Consider the following 18,048-nt stretch of genomic DNA (forward strand, 5'->3'; position numbering starts at 1 on the left):
AATAAATTATAAATAGCTCGCAGATAAGTTTTATGTCGCTATTCAAAACTGCTCTTCTACAAGTAGTGAAGGTGACAACTGGCAAGTGATGAAAATGACACTGTCTGTTGCTCTAACACTTACTTTGGAAGCTACTTTGCTTGAAAGGAATTACAAAGCTAATGGTGTTTATATAACTTCATAGCACATTACTCAAAAGATGATCAGACTTTTAGAGGTAGCCATGTGCTTGCATCACAAATCTGAGGTCTTAGATACATTGAACTTCATTTGAACAACCTACCTCTGTGCCTTGCTATGTGAAAATGAGCACATCACTATACCTTACTCAGGTGATTTAAAAACAGGATTAAAAAAATGATCCTTACCTATCAAAGGAGATATTGTGAGGCTCACAGAGGGTAGTTTAGGCAAAAACATCATAAATATGGAATCTATTGTCATTCGCTTACTCGTTTGACAAATGTCTACACCTATGTCCAAACTTTGTGACAGCCTGTTTATGGAATATCAAGTAAGATGTGCTGTCTGCAGTTGGTAGCTTAAGAAGAGCTGAGGGAGTGAGGCAGGCGTGGGATCAAAGCAGTTGACAGGCATTGGTTGGAGGCCTAAGGGTCCAGGTGGGTCGAGGAGGGAGGACTTGGTCCATCTGTAGGAAAAGGAAGGCCCTCAGCAGCTCTGCACAGTGCCAGGCAACAGCTCTCAGCTCACCCTCTGCAGATTTACCACTGCTCACTACGGACACCTGCTCTCTCCAAGTCTTCAGTCAAGGCATATGTACATATGAATTTCCTTATAGACCCATTATCTTTTATTTATTTACTTATTTACTTACTTACTTACTTATTTGCTTGACATCCTGACTGGAGCTTCCCCTCACACCTCTCCTCCCAGTCCCTCCCTCTCACCTCACTTCCCCCTGTACCCCTCCTTTTCTTCTCAGAGAAGGGGAGACCTCCCATGACCAATTATCTCTTTAATTTATACCTCTGGGACCTAAGAAGGGTCTCCGACATCTGCGCTTTCCTCTAACTTAAGTTTTCTCTAAAGCTGAGCTGAACTGATGTGAAGTTCCCAATCACCAATATTTTTCCTACTTAAGAAACTCTGGTGAATGATTTCATCGCCCACCCATCAGCTGAGCCAGGGACTGAGTCACTTGTTAGCGTCTCTTTCCTCCTTTGTCCAAAGCCAACTGATGACCAAGCTCTGCCTCGTCCCTCACTGTTCTAGCCATTCTTGGCTCTCTGCCTGTCCTGCCAGTGCCTCACCTAAGGCCTCCATCACCTCCGGCGTGCCATGGCCGTCTTCCACTGCCTGTGCCTCCACAAGTGCTCCTCCTGGCTCATGGTCCACATCAAAGCCAGCCCACCCTTCCTGAGGGAACACTCTCAGCATGCTCATTCCTTGCTTATAAGACTGATATTTAGGGACACTACAGACGTAGCTAAAATTTGTGAACTTGGTGTAAAACGTTTGCCTGGACCCAGCCTCTCTCTTATTATCTGTCACCTAGCATGCCATGAAACACAGAGAGCCATGCAGAAATGTGCTTCTAGGACGCTCTACCCTGATGGATACCCCTGAGTTCACATAACGATGTTTTCTCTCTCTTCTCCTACCCCAATGTTTTGTACCTGCTTATTAGCCTGGCTCACTGATCAACTTCAGACCCAGTAGGGAAACCGTTACCATGCATCCCACCTCTGCCCAGCACCAGGGAGCACCCCTTATGCCTTCTTTATAAGTCCTGAAAGTGAACTTAAATGTCTTTGTGACCAGCGGGCCACATGTCCGGACTACTGGGGTCACTGCTATTCCAGTCTCTAGTGGCATGTGTTCAAAAGTTGGGCTGGAAGAGCTACATTTTGGTCTCCCCCAGAAAATGTTTTGCCTTGCTTTTTCCTGACGAGCCAGTTCCACCTCGGTTGTTCTTTTCTTCACCTTCCACTAGTGAGCTGAATGTGCACTCACCTTCTTCACCTCATTGTCAGAAGAGGAAAGAGGAAGCCCTGGGGAATGGTGGAAGCCCTAGGCTGGGGATGCTCTGCGTTGCTGATGATGGCGTTTAGGGTTAGGTAATTCCCGGCTCCAGGAACTGCCTTGTGAGCCATAGACTACTTACTGGCGTCACTAGCCTATGACTATTACGTAAGCCAGAAGCATCCTCTCCCAGCTCTGATAGCCACATGTCTTCATACTGCCAGGGGTCCACACCCTCTGCATGGGGCAAAATAGCTCCTGATTTAAAACAAAACAAAACAACACTATTTGGAGCTGGAAAGAGGGCTTAGCGGTGAAGAGCTCTGACTGTTCTTCCAGAGGACCTGAGTCCGATTCCCAGAACCCACAGGACTGTCAAACATCACTAACTCCAGCTCCAGGGCAACTGCTGTCCTCTTCTGGCATAGACATACATTCAGGCAAAAATACGACACATAAAATAATAAATAAATCTCAAAACAAAATAAAACATTGTGAAAAGTAAAGGATCCATGGTGCCCCAGACTGACAATCCATCATGTGACAAATGCTGAGATAGGGAAATTCAGGGTACATCTCTAGTGCTGTGGTGGGAACACGTGACCAACAAAAGTCAGTTGGAGTGTCAATGCGATGGAGGGCAGCACTCAGCGAAACTGAAGGTCACAAGTCCCCAGGCTCCAGGATTCGTTTTCATAAGTATTTTTGTGAGCTTGGTTTATTCTATGTCACCGAAAAGAACAGAGAAAGGGACATGGGACACAGCTATTTCGTGCTAACATTGTTTTTTTTTCCTCCAGAAAAAGAAACAGAGCAAATCCTCTGTCTCAGCATACTACTGAAGCGCTAGGTTACGAGCTAAATAGATGGCAGAGGCCAGCACAGGAAACTGGGGAGGCTGGGGAACAAGGAGGAAACAGAGACAGACACTTGAGACAACACCCACCTGTGGTTGACACGACGTTTTCCGGGCTTTCGCTGCAGAGCTTAGACAACAGACTGGTCTTGCCAGAGCCTGTGAGGCCTATGCAAACCAAATCATATTCAGGGCGCGCAGGTGGTGGTCCCTTGCAGCAAAGTGCTCGAAAACACTGTCGAGAGAGAGAGAGAGAGAGATGGAAGCAAACTTTAGTAATATTCAAAACAACTATACTGTCTTGAAGAGGTAACTAAGTACCCCGTCAGGTTTAAGCAGGGATGTGATAGCTTCAGGAGACACCTAGGCTTGTAGCACTTTGCCAAAGTAGTTGACACGCCTGTCAGCAGCCATGAGACGTGTCTATGCGGCCACCATGCTAGCTATGGCAGGAGCACCGGGCTTGGGGTTCTAGCAGCCTCCCACTAGTGCACACCACTTGAACCTACCCATGAGGAAAACTGCATGAAGCCAACCTCAGAGGCATCCTGTACAATGCCTAGTCTGTTTTCTAAAATACCACTGTCTCGAAAGGCAGAGACAAAGGAGCTGCCTCGTGCGGAGAGAAGACATAATATGAACGGCAACACGTCTCAGATTAGATCCTGAGTCGGGAGGAAGAAAGTGCCGTAAGTGACATTATTGGGACAATAGTGAGGACTGAATATAGACTGCACATTAGATAACAGTGTTGCATAAGGTTACATTTCCTGAATTAAATAACTGTGCTGTCATTACAGAAGAAAAAGGCCGTTGTTCTGAGAAGACGAATGTGCAAGCACTCGCAGGTGAGAAGGGGCTTGAAATTGGCAATTAACTGGCTCAGAAAAAGTCTCTCTGTCTCTTCCTTCCTCCACCTCCATCTGGTGGGGAGTGTAAGAGCGCAAACCCAGGAGATGCTAGCCCGTGGCGCAGGATGAAGAACCCTAAGACTCTCTTCCCTTTCTAGGACTTTTATTTGGGACAGAGGGTGCTGGGCCTTGACGCCAGGGTCCTGCCTATGCTGAGGAGTGGCATGGCCCCGAGGCTCTCAGTCTTACTGTTTTGACGGCAAAAGAAAAAGAATCATAGTCACTGAGGAATCCACGTTACATCCCTGCCTTCGTGGCCTCTGTTGACTCGTGTTTCGTGTTAACTGGCCTCAGAGTTCTGTGAACTATGAATACAGCTTCTGGGCTAATACAAACACGCTCGGCCTCCATGACCAGGGATCCCAGGTGTCTGAGATCTCACTCAATCTGTCTTAGAGGCATTTAAGATGCTGACTGTGTGCCATCTTTCCAGAGTCTGAAGCATCCCTACGATTTGTTTGGTATGAAAACGAATTCATGAGAGGCAAGAAATGAAAGCTGGGAGAGAGGACTCCTTTCACTCGACTGTCTGAGCCCACAGAGGGAAAGACCTAGAAAACGTTGTGTTGAGTCCGCTTACCAAGATAAAACAGTCTGAGTCCTACTTGCCTGCCATAGGCTCATAATCAAGCCTGGTTATTCCCCGCCCTCACTTCTTCTTTTCTTTCTTTCTTTCTTTCTCTTTTTTTTTGGGGGGGGGGGGTGTTTGGTTTTGGTTTTTCGAGACAAGGTTTCACTATGTAGGCTTGACTGTCCTGGATTCGCTTTGTAGACCAGGCTGGCCTCGAACTCAGGGAGATCCTCCTGCCTCTGCCTCCCAAGTGCTGGGATTAGAGGCTCTCTCCCTCACTGCTAACATCTGACCAAGTCTAGTAGGTATGACCTCTGAAATAGCTTTAGAGCAGCTTCCTAACACTGCGACCCTTTAATACAGTTCCTCGTGTTGTGGTGACCCCCCAACCGGACACCTAGTCTGCCGCTACTTCATGGCCACAGTTCTGCTACTGTTACAAATCATAATGTAAATGCCTGACATGCAGGGTATCTGATAAGTGCCTCGAGAGGGGGTCGCAACGCACAAGCAGAGAACTGCTGCTCCACAGTCTATTTACTGGCTGGGTCACCTGGATACCAATGCCCTCCCATTGCTTCCAGGACTATTTAACCTCACCCTCTGTTCTCCACAGCAGCCGCTGTGACTGTTCATAAAAAACCAAACCCATACTACATCCTTAGTGTTCCTCGAGGGCTTCGCCCTGACCCATGGCTGCAAGCTCTTATCATGGTATAGGAGGGCATCCAAACATGCTCCCCGCCAACATGGCCAGCCCCGTGTCTACCGCTGTTTCCAGGCCTCGCAGAGCATCTGTCCACCCCTTGAGGCATCTGCCTGTGCTGTTCCCTCTTCCGTGCGCTGCTTAGCTTCTCCAACTCACAGGCTCTTTGGTGTCCTTCAGCTTAAGCACCCTTCCCTCTGAGCAGACCGCTCTGATCTGAGACTGCTTTTGCCACTGATGTCAAGCTCTCACGGCATGTGTGCAAATACATCCTACAGACAATTACAGTTTCTTATTCAGCACCAGACTGTGGGAACCACGTGGGTCCAATTTCGTCTCATATCTCCCAGTGCCTGGCAGGGAACAGGGCAAAGGATCTACCCTCAATAAATCATGGTTGGATGGGGAATGAATGGCGTTTAAGTTTTACCTGAAAAAGAGAAGAGAAAGTGCAGAGGCTAACCGGAGGCTTGATCTCCGCTCTCGGGGCCCTGTGTTTAAAGAGAAAGCCTGGACCTTTCTGCTTCGACGCCAGCAGTCGCCCGGATTTCCCCAAAGACCAGCTTTGGAAGTACAAGACCTACTTTCCGTCATACTAGGGGCTCTTTCTCCCCCACGTTCAACTTCTCTCATTTTAAAAAAGGTTTTGTTGACTTCTGGTAAACAATTTTATGATCCGTATTATACGCGGGTTTATTAAACTCTAATCATATTTCCTCTTTCTTTTCAAGTCTGAGGAGTACTAATTGCTTCAGTCTGCCTTCCTACGCTTACCCCTCCCGCCCCTTCATCTTAGTCGCTCTTCTTTGGCCTTACTTTAGCTCCATCATGCTTTTCCCTGCAAGATTAACAAGCACTGCAGTGAACAGGCTCCTCTGTGCCAGAGCCTCACTTTCTGGACTCCCAACAAGGCTGGCTCACACTGCCGGCAGCTCTTCCTCATCCCTCACGTTGGTGAGCGGGCACACATATTTCCTTGAAGGTGGGCACTGGCTAGCCACAGTTTACATTAAGAGGGTCTTGTGTGTTCAACTATGACAGACAAAACACCTCACACCGCCGGGACCAGCTGCTTTGGTCTCTGTTTGAGGAGACAAGGAAGGACTCTGCTCTAGACACCGGCCCCTGGCTCAGCCAGCTCTCCTTGTGTAGTTCCTCTGGACTAACTCCTGCAAGGCAGTGAGGCTGGTCCCACTATGTGAACCAAATGACCACAAATCTTCTCCTCCTGTGGCTCTACTCACACAGCCTGCAATGTCACCCAGCAAGATGATGCCCTGTGCCCACCCCCACCACTGCCCCAAAGCCCCAGCTCAGTAGTCCAGAGCTTCCGATGGAACCCGAACTAACTCTGAATGAGGAGAGAAAAGCCCTCACCGCTCTCTAAACTCAGACTAGGCAATGCAGCACTTTAGAAAAGAAAGGCTAGACTGGCAGTTCTTACGAGGAATATTTAAAGCAACACCCAGAAACCTAGAACTACATATGTACTGAAAACAAACGCCATGGTTAACAGAGAAACTGTTATATTTTTGAGCCAACAACATAGAACTTTTAAGTATGTGCCATTTCAAATCTGGGAGGAATGTTCACACTTTTTAAGTTGGCTCCCAAAACTGTACAGGGTTTTCATTTGTTTCTTGTTTTAAAAAACCTAATGAAGCTTTGGCTCTTATAGTCAATTTACTTAAAATTACTCACTTCTGCCTCTAGACTATACTGTACCAAAGTTCAGTGTGTTTGTCTCCTACGGCAGCTCTCGCATTGTTAAGAGTAAGCCCCTTTCACTGCTGTACAATGCGAGACACAATGCTGTCGGCAGCCCCGACAGCGAGCGGCAAACTCGGGCTCCATTCCCAGGCCAGACACTGAGGCATTGTGCGACTCTCCTCCAGCCCCATAGGCCCTTCCGTGCTCCAGTTTCCCCATGATTAACCAGTAACATTTAACACTATCTGCCACTTCCTTTCTTCGGGAGGATGTTAGAAGGCGTGAGTTCAATGCTTTCTGCTCCCAAGAAAGGCACCAGACAGACAAATAACTGTTCATCACGATGCTCACTTTCCTAAGGTATCTTGGCTGTCAGTTAGCTTCCGTGAGCAAAACTCTGGCAGCCTGACATACAGTCCAGCCTGGAACCCCTTCGTAAGCCCAGAGCAGCCGCCTCATATCCTCAACCCCACCCTAGCTCGACCCAAGCTCTGCTTACAAAATCCAGGGCCCTGTGTAGCAGTCTGACCTGTGACCACACTCTTGGGAGGGGCCACCATCACCACAACCACCCCCACCATCATCACCACCACCACCACCAACACCATCGCCACCGCCATCACCATCACCACCTCCCCTGCCTAGACTGTTTCAGCCTTTTTCCATGGGGCCATGTATTACTTGCTCCTTTTTGAAGGGAGATCATGGGTATGGAGAATAAATTACTCAACAACAAGTAAAACCATAAGGGTAAATGCAGGGCTTGGGTTACACGGATTCAAGTCTGGTAGTCAGCCCTACAACAAGGTTCTAAGGGTCCTAAGTTTTACCCATCGTGGCTGGGGACGCTTGGCAGATGAAGCAGTGTGCTGAACACAGTAGGCGCTTGTTGAATATCTGCGTTAACAAACCAGCAGTGCAAAGCTATGTTATTTCGTCAGCATTTAGCTGTGGATTTCATGGGTCCTTGAAGACCCTGGCTATCCTCCAAAGCACACACTGGTCCCTCAAACAGTGCAAACACTTGGCCTTCTTAGTACTATGATCTTGTCCACCGGAAGAAAAGGCTTCCCTTCTTGGGCTCCTTGGTGAACCCCTATTCTAAGGACTGCTCAGGGGTTACTTCTTCAACCTCCTCCGCCACTCCTTAGTGCTGTGCACACTGCCAGCACTGCAGCTAAGACTGCCATGTGCACAGCACTGCAGCTAAGACTGCCATAAGCAGTTTTTCTATCGAATTTACCAGTGCACCCAGACCCAAGGACATATTCGTTTTTGGTCTCCTTAGTGGTTGTAAAAGCTAAACTTTTTATAAATTCTGAGGGGGCTGGGTATCAAATCAGGATGAAAATTGTCCTTCTGCCACATATGAGAGGCTTGCTGAAAAGCCTCCAGCTCTGGCATTATTAGCCCCTGCCCTGCCAGGATTTCCTACTGTCCTGTGGCACGGGGTTACCAGCCTTGTGCGACATGGCATTTGTTTCAATCAATGCTCTGTTTTTCACCATGAATACAAGATGTTATTCTGAGCACGATTCCAATTCGATTGAAGCTCTATAGTTGCTGGAAATTTTTCTCCAGTTAGCCTCAGGTCTTCCCTCAGCCACACAGACAACTGCCTAACCCACAGTTTCTTCCTTATTTAAATATGGGCCTCACCAGACCAATAAAACCAAACAAGCTAAAACAAAACAAAAAAGCCCAACCTGATGGCTTCTATAACAGACAGTCATGCTTTTTAAAAAATTATTTATATATATTTTACATATATATAATTATTTATATATATACTACAAAGGTGGAGCTGAGCACAGAGCTCAAGAAATGCATATTTGATTAATGAAACGTCTCTGAGTCAGGCCAAACCTTAAGAGAAAACTCACCTCTCACTTTGGATCTCTGTCTCATGCAGCCTAGCTTCAAAATCAGAAAGCAGGTAGGCATTATTTCTGCAATTTTTTCCCTTTTAAAAATTATTTAAACATTGTGCGTGTATATGCCTGTACCCCACGTGCACACCTGCTGCCTGAGGAGAAACATTAATTTCTACGCCTGTTGTCTTTGTTGTTTTATTTGTCAATTTTTCCCCCTCTCTCTCCTTCATTTTACTTGTAGGGCTGGAGATGGAACTCAGGGCTTCACAGTGCTTGCAACAATCAAATATGAGTCTGTCTTTTGAAAATGTAACCCAATACAAAATACAAATCAATGCCAAATGTGTGGCAGGATGTGTCTTAACTGCTTAAGTTCTGCAGGAAAGAGACGTCAGGATCAGAATAACTGGATGCCCACACAAGGGGGGGGGGGGCGCGCAGCTAGTACTACTGAGTACAAAGTGACTTGAGTGTATTAACTCAATAACTCTGATTTTCACACCCGAAAACTGAGGCTCAAAGAAGTAGGGTGGCTTGTCTTCCAGAGACAGGCTTCGGATCTGAGCATACTTGCTCCAGAACAATTTCTGGAACCTCTGGAAATCTAGGCGCCTCATATCTGAGAGTGCATTGTGGAGAAGCAACCTCATAGTCACTCTCCGCAGAGCACGACCCAGGTAAGATGACACACAAAGCGGCAGGGCAGGGGCCAGAATCCGGGCTGTTCTGCTCCTGCAGAGACCTGGCTCAGTTCTTGTGACCCAGGAACTGCTACATCTAGAGCCAGGAACCAGAGCGTCACACGTGGGACGTTTCGGTTGTTTTGAAGAAGTCAGAGGGGTCTGGAGACGAGGCTTAGGCAAAGAGAAAGATGCTCGGCACAGGAGCCACATCCCCTGTCACTTCTCCCTCTGTCAGCCTTGTCAATGACGTACCTTGCACCCTAGGCAAGGATGGAGCAGTGCTGTGTGATGCTCACTGTCCATCACTCGCTGGGCCCCTTCCACTCACCCTCTAAGCTATGTAAAAGGGTAAGAGGAGAGGGGCTTGGCCAATTTGTTTCCTTCGAAAGGACACCCCTTAGCTGACGAGAAGCCCGTGCTAGACATAGACTTGAATCTATAGATAGAAACGCGTTAAAAAAAAAAAAGTCTCTACTGGGACAGTCTAACCATTATTGTCCTTAAAATATACGTGCGTATAAATTTTGTTTCGACAAAGTAACCTAGTAAGAAAATCAAATAAAACTGATGGAGTGAGTTACTGGAGGGGGAAAAATGCAAGAAGAAGGAGGAGGAGGAGAAGCCAGGTCTCATAGAAACGCGTGCAAAGGCAATGGTCTATGAGGAACATGGATTCCTTAAGCCAGTCTCTATTTGAAAGATGAGAAACGAATGTCAGACACTTCCCGCAATCCTGGAAGCCCCTGAGTTCTTGCAAACATGTGAGAAGGAGTGCAAGATCAAAGTGGCACCAAATGCAGCAAAAAAAAAAAAAAAAAACCTAAGCGGGGAAACAGAACACTGCCGCCCTTGGCCACCAGACAGTCTGGAAGACTTTCCTGCATTGCGAGAGCAATCCCACTTTTTGAGGTGAAAAATCCCGCTGCCCTTTAAAAAAAAAAAAAAAAAAAAAAAACAACCGCTAGTGAGAAAAGAAACAATAAACTGCTTTCATAGAAGATGGGTCAAACCTTTGGGCTGTGTGGGCTGCGAGCTCACAGATGAAGGCTCTGGTCAGGAATTGTCCCAGGGCTGGGGTTTCTGGCCAATACATCACACTGCCTGGGGACACCAAGTCTGTCTTTGCAGTACCCTTTGTATTTCTCAATCCACATTCCTTTTTTGGGGGTGAAATTCTCCATTATTTCTGCTTTGTTCTGGGCTGTCTCCTGTCTCTGTCCCTATTAACTCGAGGCAACAAAAGAAACAAACAGAAGCAGGAGAATTCGTGCTTAGCAGCCACAGACACTGGCCTCAGGGCTCTGCTGAGGGGCAGACATCTGAAACTCTGAATGGAAGAGGAAGAGAGTGCTGGGCATGCTGAGCCTGACCAGGAGCCCACGTGGCTCCCAGTCTGCGCGCGCAACAGTCAGCCTTGATCAGAAGCATTCACCAGGCCTGATATGGGCGTTTCAAGATTAACCAAAAGTGAGGTTTTAAAAGTTAAGGCATGTGTGGGACAACTGGATTTAAAGAGGCCAACTCAAGATTCTCATAAACCCCCGGTTATCCCAGGACTGTACGTCTTGTCACACTACTAACAGGTCAGAGGGCTAAGAGTCAAAAAGAAAGAAACTAAGAGATTCAGGAAAGAAGCTAATTCGAAAATGCACATGTTTCTTATTTTTAATATAGGATTTTATTTACCTTGTTCAATGGTAAATCTAATCTTTAAGTATAAACTTTAATAATGGTGGAATTATCTAATAAAACCAGCAGTGCAACCCCCACACATGGTTGTCTGCAACAGACCACAGGCTTTAGAAGCTTTAAGAAACTTCTTCCCACGCAGGGCTTTGCCTTCATCAGTTTTAGAACATGCTCTATTTTTTTTCCCTAAAGAGTAAAGAAATAAAGATTCAATTAAAAGTGAAACACTAATACACTTTATATAAAACCCCCCCCCATTATGTGAACAGAATGTTTCTCAACAGAAAGTAGGTCTTGAAAACACAAAAACACTTTAAACATTTCTATATTTTATGCATTTGGAATGGGTGAGGTCATGAAAACATTGAACTGGCTCCCTGGGTCTCGTCTTTCAGCAGGACTGAAGTGTCACCAAGCGCTTACGAGGAAGGGCCTCAACAAAGTGTGTTTTTTCCCCTCCTAGTGGTATAGAACTTCAGACTGAGAGGCCTGCAAAGCCAAAGAAGAAAAACAAATTCAACCACTTTCTTTTCATTTTGTGGTCCATAACAGGAAAACTATTCTTTTGCTTAAGGCTTTGGGCTCTATAAACTGAAGCACACTCCCACACACTCCAGGGTCACCGGTTCCTGTATCTGTCCACCTCTGCCACTCACTTCCCTGGGCCTTTTGGTCAGAACATTACCGCTTATCCTCAGGACAACTACGGTATCTGCTGGTGCCATTACCTCGAGCATTACCCACTTCTGTTTCCGAAGGGCTCCAATCTCTCTAAATCATAGAAAACCATTTCCATGACTTAAAATAGTCTTATCAACGTCTCTATCTATGAGGAGAACACAAATTCTTTATATAAGCAGACAAAAGCTTTGATTTGGCCTTAGCTGTCATTTCTGGTTCCACGAAATATCTGTCTGTAAATCGTCTAAAACAGAATTTCACAAAACAAACAAACAAAAACTGACAATAACAATTCTCTACACTGTTATTTTCCCACTATATACTGTTTGTTTGTTTGTTTGTTCGAGACAGGGTCTCTCTGTGTAGTCTTGGCTGTCCTAGACTTAGTTTGTAGACCAGGCTGGCCTCAAACTCACAGCGATCCACCTGCCTCTGCCTCCTGAGTGCTGGGATTAAAGGCGTGCGCCACTATGCCTGGCTCCCACTACGTACTTGGACCCATGGAAACCACACACTCCACTACTGGTTCCCCATCACCAATGAAGCCTACCCTCTGCTACCCGTGAATGCCCTCCATCTTTCCCTGCATTTTTCAAGGTTCAGCTCAGCATTCCTATCTCCTATGAGCCCTGTGATGGTCGGTCTGACTACATGATCGCCTCTGAGTTCCTGTGTGATGGTCGGTCTGACTACATGATCGCCTCTGAGTTCCTCTGACGTCCTTTCTCTTCCACTAACTCCAACATTCACCATCCCCTCATGTTGGTTTGCTGTCCATCTTCCCCTACTGGATTTTGAGCGACTGGATGGAGGCAGTAAGTCAACTTTGGAACTGGGTGTCTGACCCAGCATCCAATTCCCTTGCGGCAGGTGTTCCCCGGTAAATGGACCACTTTGACTGCGTGTCAGATGAACCTGACATGGGAAGGCCCAGAGCCACCAGGACAAGTCATTTCACTGACGGTCATCATCTAATCAAGGAAATAAGATCACCTCTTGGGCTCACTGGAGCAGTGTACAAGGTATTATTTACCAAATGAAAGCATAGTATATAATAATTAATAGTTGTTGTTATTATTATTATTATTACTACTACTACAATGCAGGTTTGTTTGTTTGTTTAACTAGAAGAGGGTTTTCCTAAAAAACACTGATATTTGTGATTATTAATCAGGATTCTTTTCATGACATATAATTAAACATAATTCATGGTTAGGGTTTATTTATTCTTCCATTTGATCAAAGAGCTGACATAACACCAAGTAGCAATGCCGACTAATAACAAAGGCAGTCAGTCCTTTCAGTTTGCTATAGGAAGACCAATTAAAATTGCTCATTATAGAATATAATGTGAGATCACAGATTTTTTTTTTTTCCTTGCCCTAGGAAGGGAAAACTAAAAAGAAAATTTTAAACATACCACTCTACCCTAACCATTAAGTTGATTCTTTGGCAATCAGCTGGTTAGCAGGAAGACTCAGACAAAGGGGTTAGTCCCTGTGTATCCTTAAAGCACACAGCTTTAACTGTTGACAAAGATAAATGTTCACCCTGGTCTAGTGCTGAAGAGTCAATACAGTGAGCGAGATGTTATCTCGCCTCACACATCAGCACACGTGCCAGACAGATTCTGATCGCAAAGTCTGTTATTGGTGATGAAAAAGGCAGAGAGGGCACAGCTGGATATCTCAGATCCACAGCTGGGCTGGCAGCAGGGGTAGTTGAAGACATCTTCTCACTTTAAAGGCTGGAATTAATCTGAGTTATTTAAAGGCGTGTCTTATTAAAGAGGCATCCTTTCACTATGATCAAACGCCATGTACAAAAGCCGAGCGTGGATTAAGGTGGACAACCGAAGGCACCTACGAGATAGCAACATATTTTCTTCAGCAGGCACGAATCACTTACCAAAACCGGATACCAATAAAAAAAATAATAATAATCTATTCATGCCTCAAAAAAGGGAAAGGTAGCATGTGGCTCTACATTTGTCATGAACAGCTTTAGTACTTTATTCCCTAAAAGTCACAGAAGCACAGGTGCCTTATCTTATAGAAGATTGATGAGGGTCTCAGGGTACTCAGGTAAAATAAAAGCTAAATAGTATCGATTCATCCTCAGTATCTGCAGGGGGCTTGTCTAAGTGCACGATCAAAGGCGTTCTAGAACTAAACAGGTAAATATGAGACATGAGCATATCAAGTAATTCTCTCTGGTTGCAAAGAATGTATGAGTGATATTCCTGGAAGAGATCCGGTAATTCACAGAGTGAGTAAGGAGCCAAGCAGATCCTCAGAAACAAGGAAACCCAAGCATCACCACAGCGCTCACTGCTAGTCTGCCCACCCAACACCTAACACTGCCTGCTGCCTGAGCCCAACTCTACCACAGCTGCAGTGGTAACCCTGTGCTCCAGCCAACTGGCCAAGCTTGGGCTCTGGCTGCCTTAGAGCTGAGACAAAAAGAAAGAAAGAAAGAAAGAAAGAAAGAAAGAAAGAAAGAAAGAAAGAAAGAAAGAAAGAAAGAAAAGTCATGCTGACCCACAGCAATGAAAAGAAGGAGCTCTGACCCTAAGCTGCTGCAGTGTATACTACAGAACACCCAGTATTCTTTTGCAGGGAAGCCCAGAGCACTCTGACATCCACACTGTGCTCTACGGCACATCAGAGAGTTGACTTTATAGATACAAAAAATAGAGCATGGTTTGTTTGCATTGTGCTTCCACAGACATTCTGACAGAAAACAGCAATCTTCCGAGAGCACACTGTGAGCTGGAAGACACCAGCCTGGATCTGCTGGGCACATAGGTTTTACCTCCTTGCTCGGCTTTCCTCGTCTCCAAGCTCTCTTCCCTGTTTCCAAACTGCTCTTGATACAATGGGATGTTTGGTGCTTGCATTGCGCTGTTTTCCCTTGATTTTCATATCCTGCAGCAGGGAAATGGGCCTAGGTAGCACCTAGCTTTTCCCAGTTAAAAACAAAGGCCCAGCAGGGTAGCCTGGGCTATTTCTGTCACTACAAATATACATATTAAAATCTCTTAAACTCCTTAAGGATACATGACTGGGCTTCTCTGCATGTGAGCATGCACACAATAATTTATTTTACTTTTAATAAGACCGTTCTAGGTCTCCATGTATTTATCAAGCTAGCATCAAATACTGAATTATTCAAGTTTCCTTTTTCCAATTTGCAAAATGCACCATCATCATGACTCAGCAGTTAAAAGAAAACCACTCATCTGGAACATAGGGGAAAACAGAACAATCATATTTGCAGTTAACATTAAAAAAAAAAAAAAAAAGGAGGGGCTGGAGAGATGGCTCAGTGGTTAAGAGCACCGCCTGCTCTTCTAGAGGTCCTGAGTTCAATTCCCAGTAGCCACATGGTTGCTCACAGCCATCTATAATGTGATCTGACGCCTTCTTTGGCAGATAAAGCACTCATATACAATAAATAAAATAAATAAATCTTTTTAAAAGGGCAGAATTAAAAGACTGTCTCTGGCTAGCAAACTTAGTTTACCCAAAGGAATAAAATGTGAAGACTTGTAGCAAACTGTCATATTAAAAGAAAAAGTACTGATGCAAGAGAAGTGGAAAGAAAAATCGTTAGATCAGTGGTGCTCAACCCGTGGGTTGTGACCACTTTGAGAACTGCTATCAGATATCCTGCATGCTGGATATTTACAACAGCAAGCTGGAGTTATGAAGGAGCAAAGGAATAATTTTATGGTTGGGGGTCAGCACAACATGAGGAACTGAATTAAAGCATTCCAGCATTAGGAAGGTTGAGAACCACTGTATTAAATAAAGGTATGTTTAAAAAAAAAAAAAAAAAAAAAAGACAGGCTGGAGAGATGGCTTAGAAGTTAAGAGCACTGGCTGTTCTCCCAAAGGTCCTGAGTTCAATTCCCTGCAACCACATGGTGGCTCACAACCATACATAATGAGATCTGGTGCCCTCTGCTGGCCTGCAGGTGTACATGCAGGCAGAGCACTGCATACATAATAAACAAATCCTTAAAAAAAAAAAAAAAAAAGACATTATGCCTCATTAGATAACTCTATGGAAAAAAATTATAATTTTCTGTATAAAGAATTATGGTTTTATCCTGAACAGATCCCACAGCTTCCATGACATTTCATAAATGAAAAAGGACATATTTATGATTCTTTGACCTTAGTATGGATATCAACTGTATACTTAAAGTAAGTTTTGGAGGGAAAGATGATTAGGGAATTTCTTCATAGGCAGTTAGAGAAAGGGTTTGCCAAAGGCAAAATATCCATCACCAAAAGCATATAAAAATGTATGGGGAGGATCTGGGCACACACTGAACCACAAAAATGAAGAAAGATGGCCTGGCACGGTGGGGTAAAACTTTAATCCCCGCAGAAGTGGAGGCGGAGGCGGAGGCAGAGGCAGAGGCAAGCCAGCCAATCTCTGTGAGTTTGAGGCCAGTCTGGTCTACAGAGTGAGTTCCTGGACATCCACAGCTGTTACAGAGAAACTGGCCTTGAAAAACAAAACAACAACAACAACAAAGAAGGAGGAAGAGGAAATGCAGAGAAGGAGAAGGAGGAAGGGGAGGAGGAGAGGGGAGGAGGGAGAGGAAAAGGAGGGGGGAGGAGGAGGGAGAGGGTAGAAGGGGGAGGGGAGGAGGGGGGAGGAGGGAGAGGAAAAGGAGGGGGAGGGGGAGGTGAGGGGGGAGGAGGGGGAGGAAAAGGAGGGGGAGGGGGAGGAGGGGGAGGGCAGGAGGGGGGAGAGGAAGGAAGAGGAGGAGGAGGAGAAAGAGACAGACAGACAGACATCACTAGAAAAAAAATGTAGAAATAGAAAAATCTGCCATAGAGTTTTAGTCCAAACACATTCTGCATATATTAAAATCACACCATCAGAAGGCAAAAGGATTGGGTGGAAAAATTTTTAAGATTGCCCTCAGATTAGCCAATAGGAATTCTAAGAATCATAGCTCTCTTTGCATCCTTATGAATTTAAAATTTCTTACAAACTCCGGATATCTCCGTGGCCAAAGCAATATAAATAAAGAACGAGGTATGCTAAAGCACGCGATTTGAAATGGTGTACTTTAAAGTGTTAAAATTACAGTTACAGCTATTTTACTGTAAACCACAATCTCTCACAGAAAAGAAGATGTGAGTTCACAGTATGTGAAATGATAAATATGAATCTCATTCCTCCCAAGTACAGTAGCTACTGGCACTGCCACGGCCTAAGGACAGGCGGGCCGGAGTGTTGGAATGGAGGTCCCCAGGTTAGGAGACCGACAGAGTGCTCACAGAGCAGCATGAGAACCTGAGTCTGAATCTCTTGAACCCACAGAAAAAGCTGCCTGTCTGAAGCCGGGCCTGGTGGCGCACGCCTTTAATCCCAGCACTCAGGAGGCATAGGCAGGCGGAGCGTTGTCAGTTCGAGGCCAGCCTGGTCTACAAGTTCAGGACAGCCAAGGCTACACAGAGAAACCCTGTCTCGAAAAACAAAAAACAAACAAACAAAAGCCATCTGTCGGAAAGGCAGACACAGGAGAATCTAGGGGCTCACATGGAAGCCAATCACTGAGGTGCAAGTTCAGTGGGAGACCCTGTCTCAAAAAGCAATGTGTGGGCACTGCAGAGTTGGCTTTGTAGTTAGGAGAACTCACTGCTCTTGTGGAGGACTAGGGGTCAATTCCCAGCAAACACATGGTGGCTCACAACCATCCCCAATTCCTGTTCTAAGGGATCTGATGACCCCTACTAACCTCTACAGGTACCAGGTATGCAGAAGGTAAACAGATATACACCACCACCACCACCAATCCTCGCATGCACACGCATGCACATCTATTTAAAAATGTTAAACGGGAGGAGCAATAGAAGATAGGACAAGCTTACCTCTGGCCCCTATACCCAAATAAAAGGGCATATGTACTGGTATGCCCATGTACACACACACACACACGCACGCACGCATGCACGCACGCACACGCACACATTCCCCTCAACAACAAAATAAGGAAGATGATCACGAAGAATCCTGAACACATTGATAATCTCTAACCCCGACACACGTGGCCTCAGTGGCCACGTAAACTGCAGACAGGCGTTCCACCAAGCCGTACTTCGGGGACTTTCAAAAAACTTACAGAAAAAAGAACCCGCTATTTCTTTCACTTAAGAAGACAGGAACTCAAAAAGACTAAAGCAAATCAAGTACACCGTATTTACAAGGCCACCTGCTATTCACTGATTGTGTTTTAAATATTTGTACCTTCCCGTTTTTAACACAATTCCTAAGGCTTTAACATTTCCATAGTGTTTGTCTACATAAAGCGGAGAAATGGTGTCCCAGTGTGTGGCCAGGGGCAGCATGACGAACAAA

General features: G+C 45.5%; 1 protein-coding gene across 2 annotated transcripts in view; it reads right to left on the reverse strand.

Annotated features, from left to right (window-relative positions):
• The window catches only part of Arl15 (ADP ribosylation factor like GTPase 15), a 365,109-nt gene that overhangs the window by 234,493 nt on the left and 112,568 nt on the right, over positions 1-18,048 (reverse strand). For both annotated transcript variants that reach the window (XM_051172410.1, XM_051172409.1), the window contains one exon: positions 2,930-3,074. In XM_051172410.1, coding sequence (XP_051028367.1) covers positions 2,930-3,074 — 145 coding nt within the window. The remainder of the gene's footprint in view (positions 1-2,929; positions 3,075-18,048) is intronic.

This window comes from Acomys russatus, chromosome 30 (genome assembly GCF_903995435.1).
Source record: "Acomys russatus chromosome 30, mAcoRus1.1, whole genome shotgun sequence".
Lineage (NCBI taxonomy): Eukaryota > Metazoa > Chordata > Mammalia > Rodentia > Muridae > Acomys > Acomys russatus.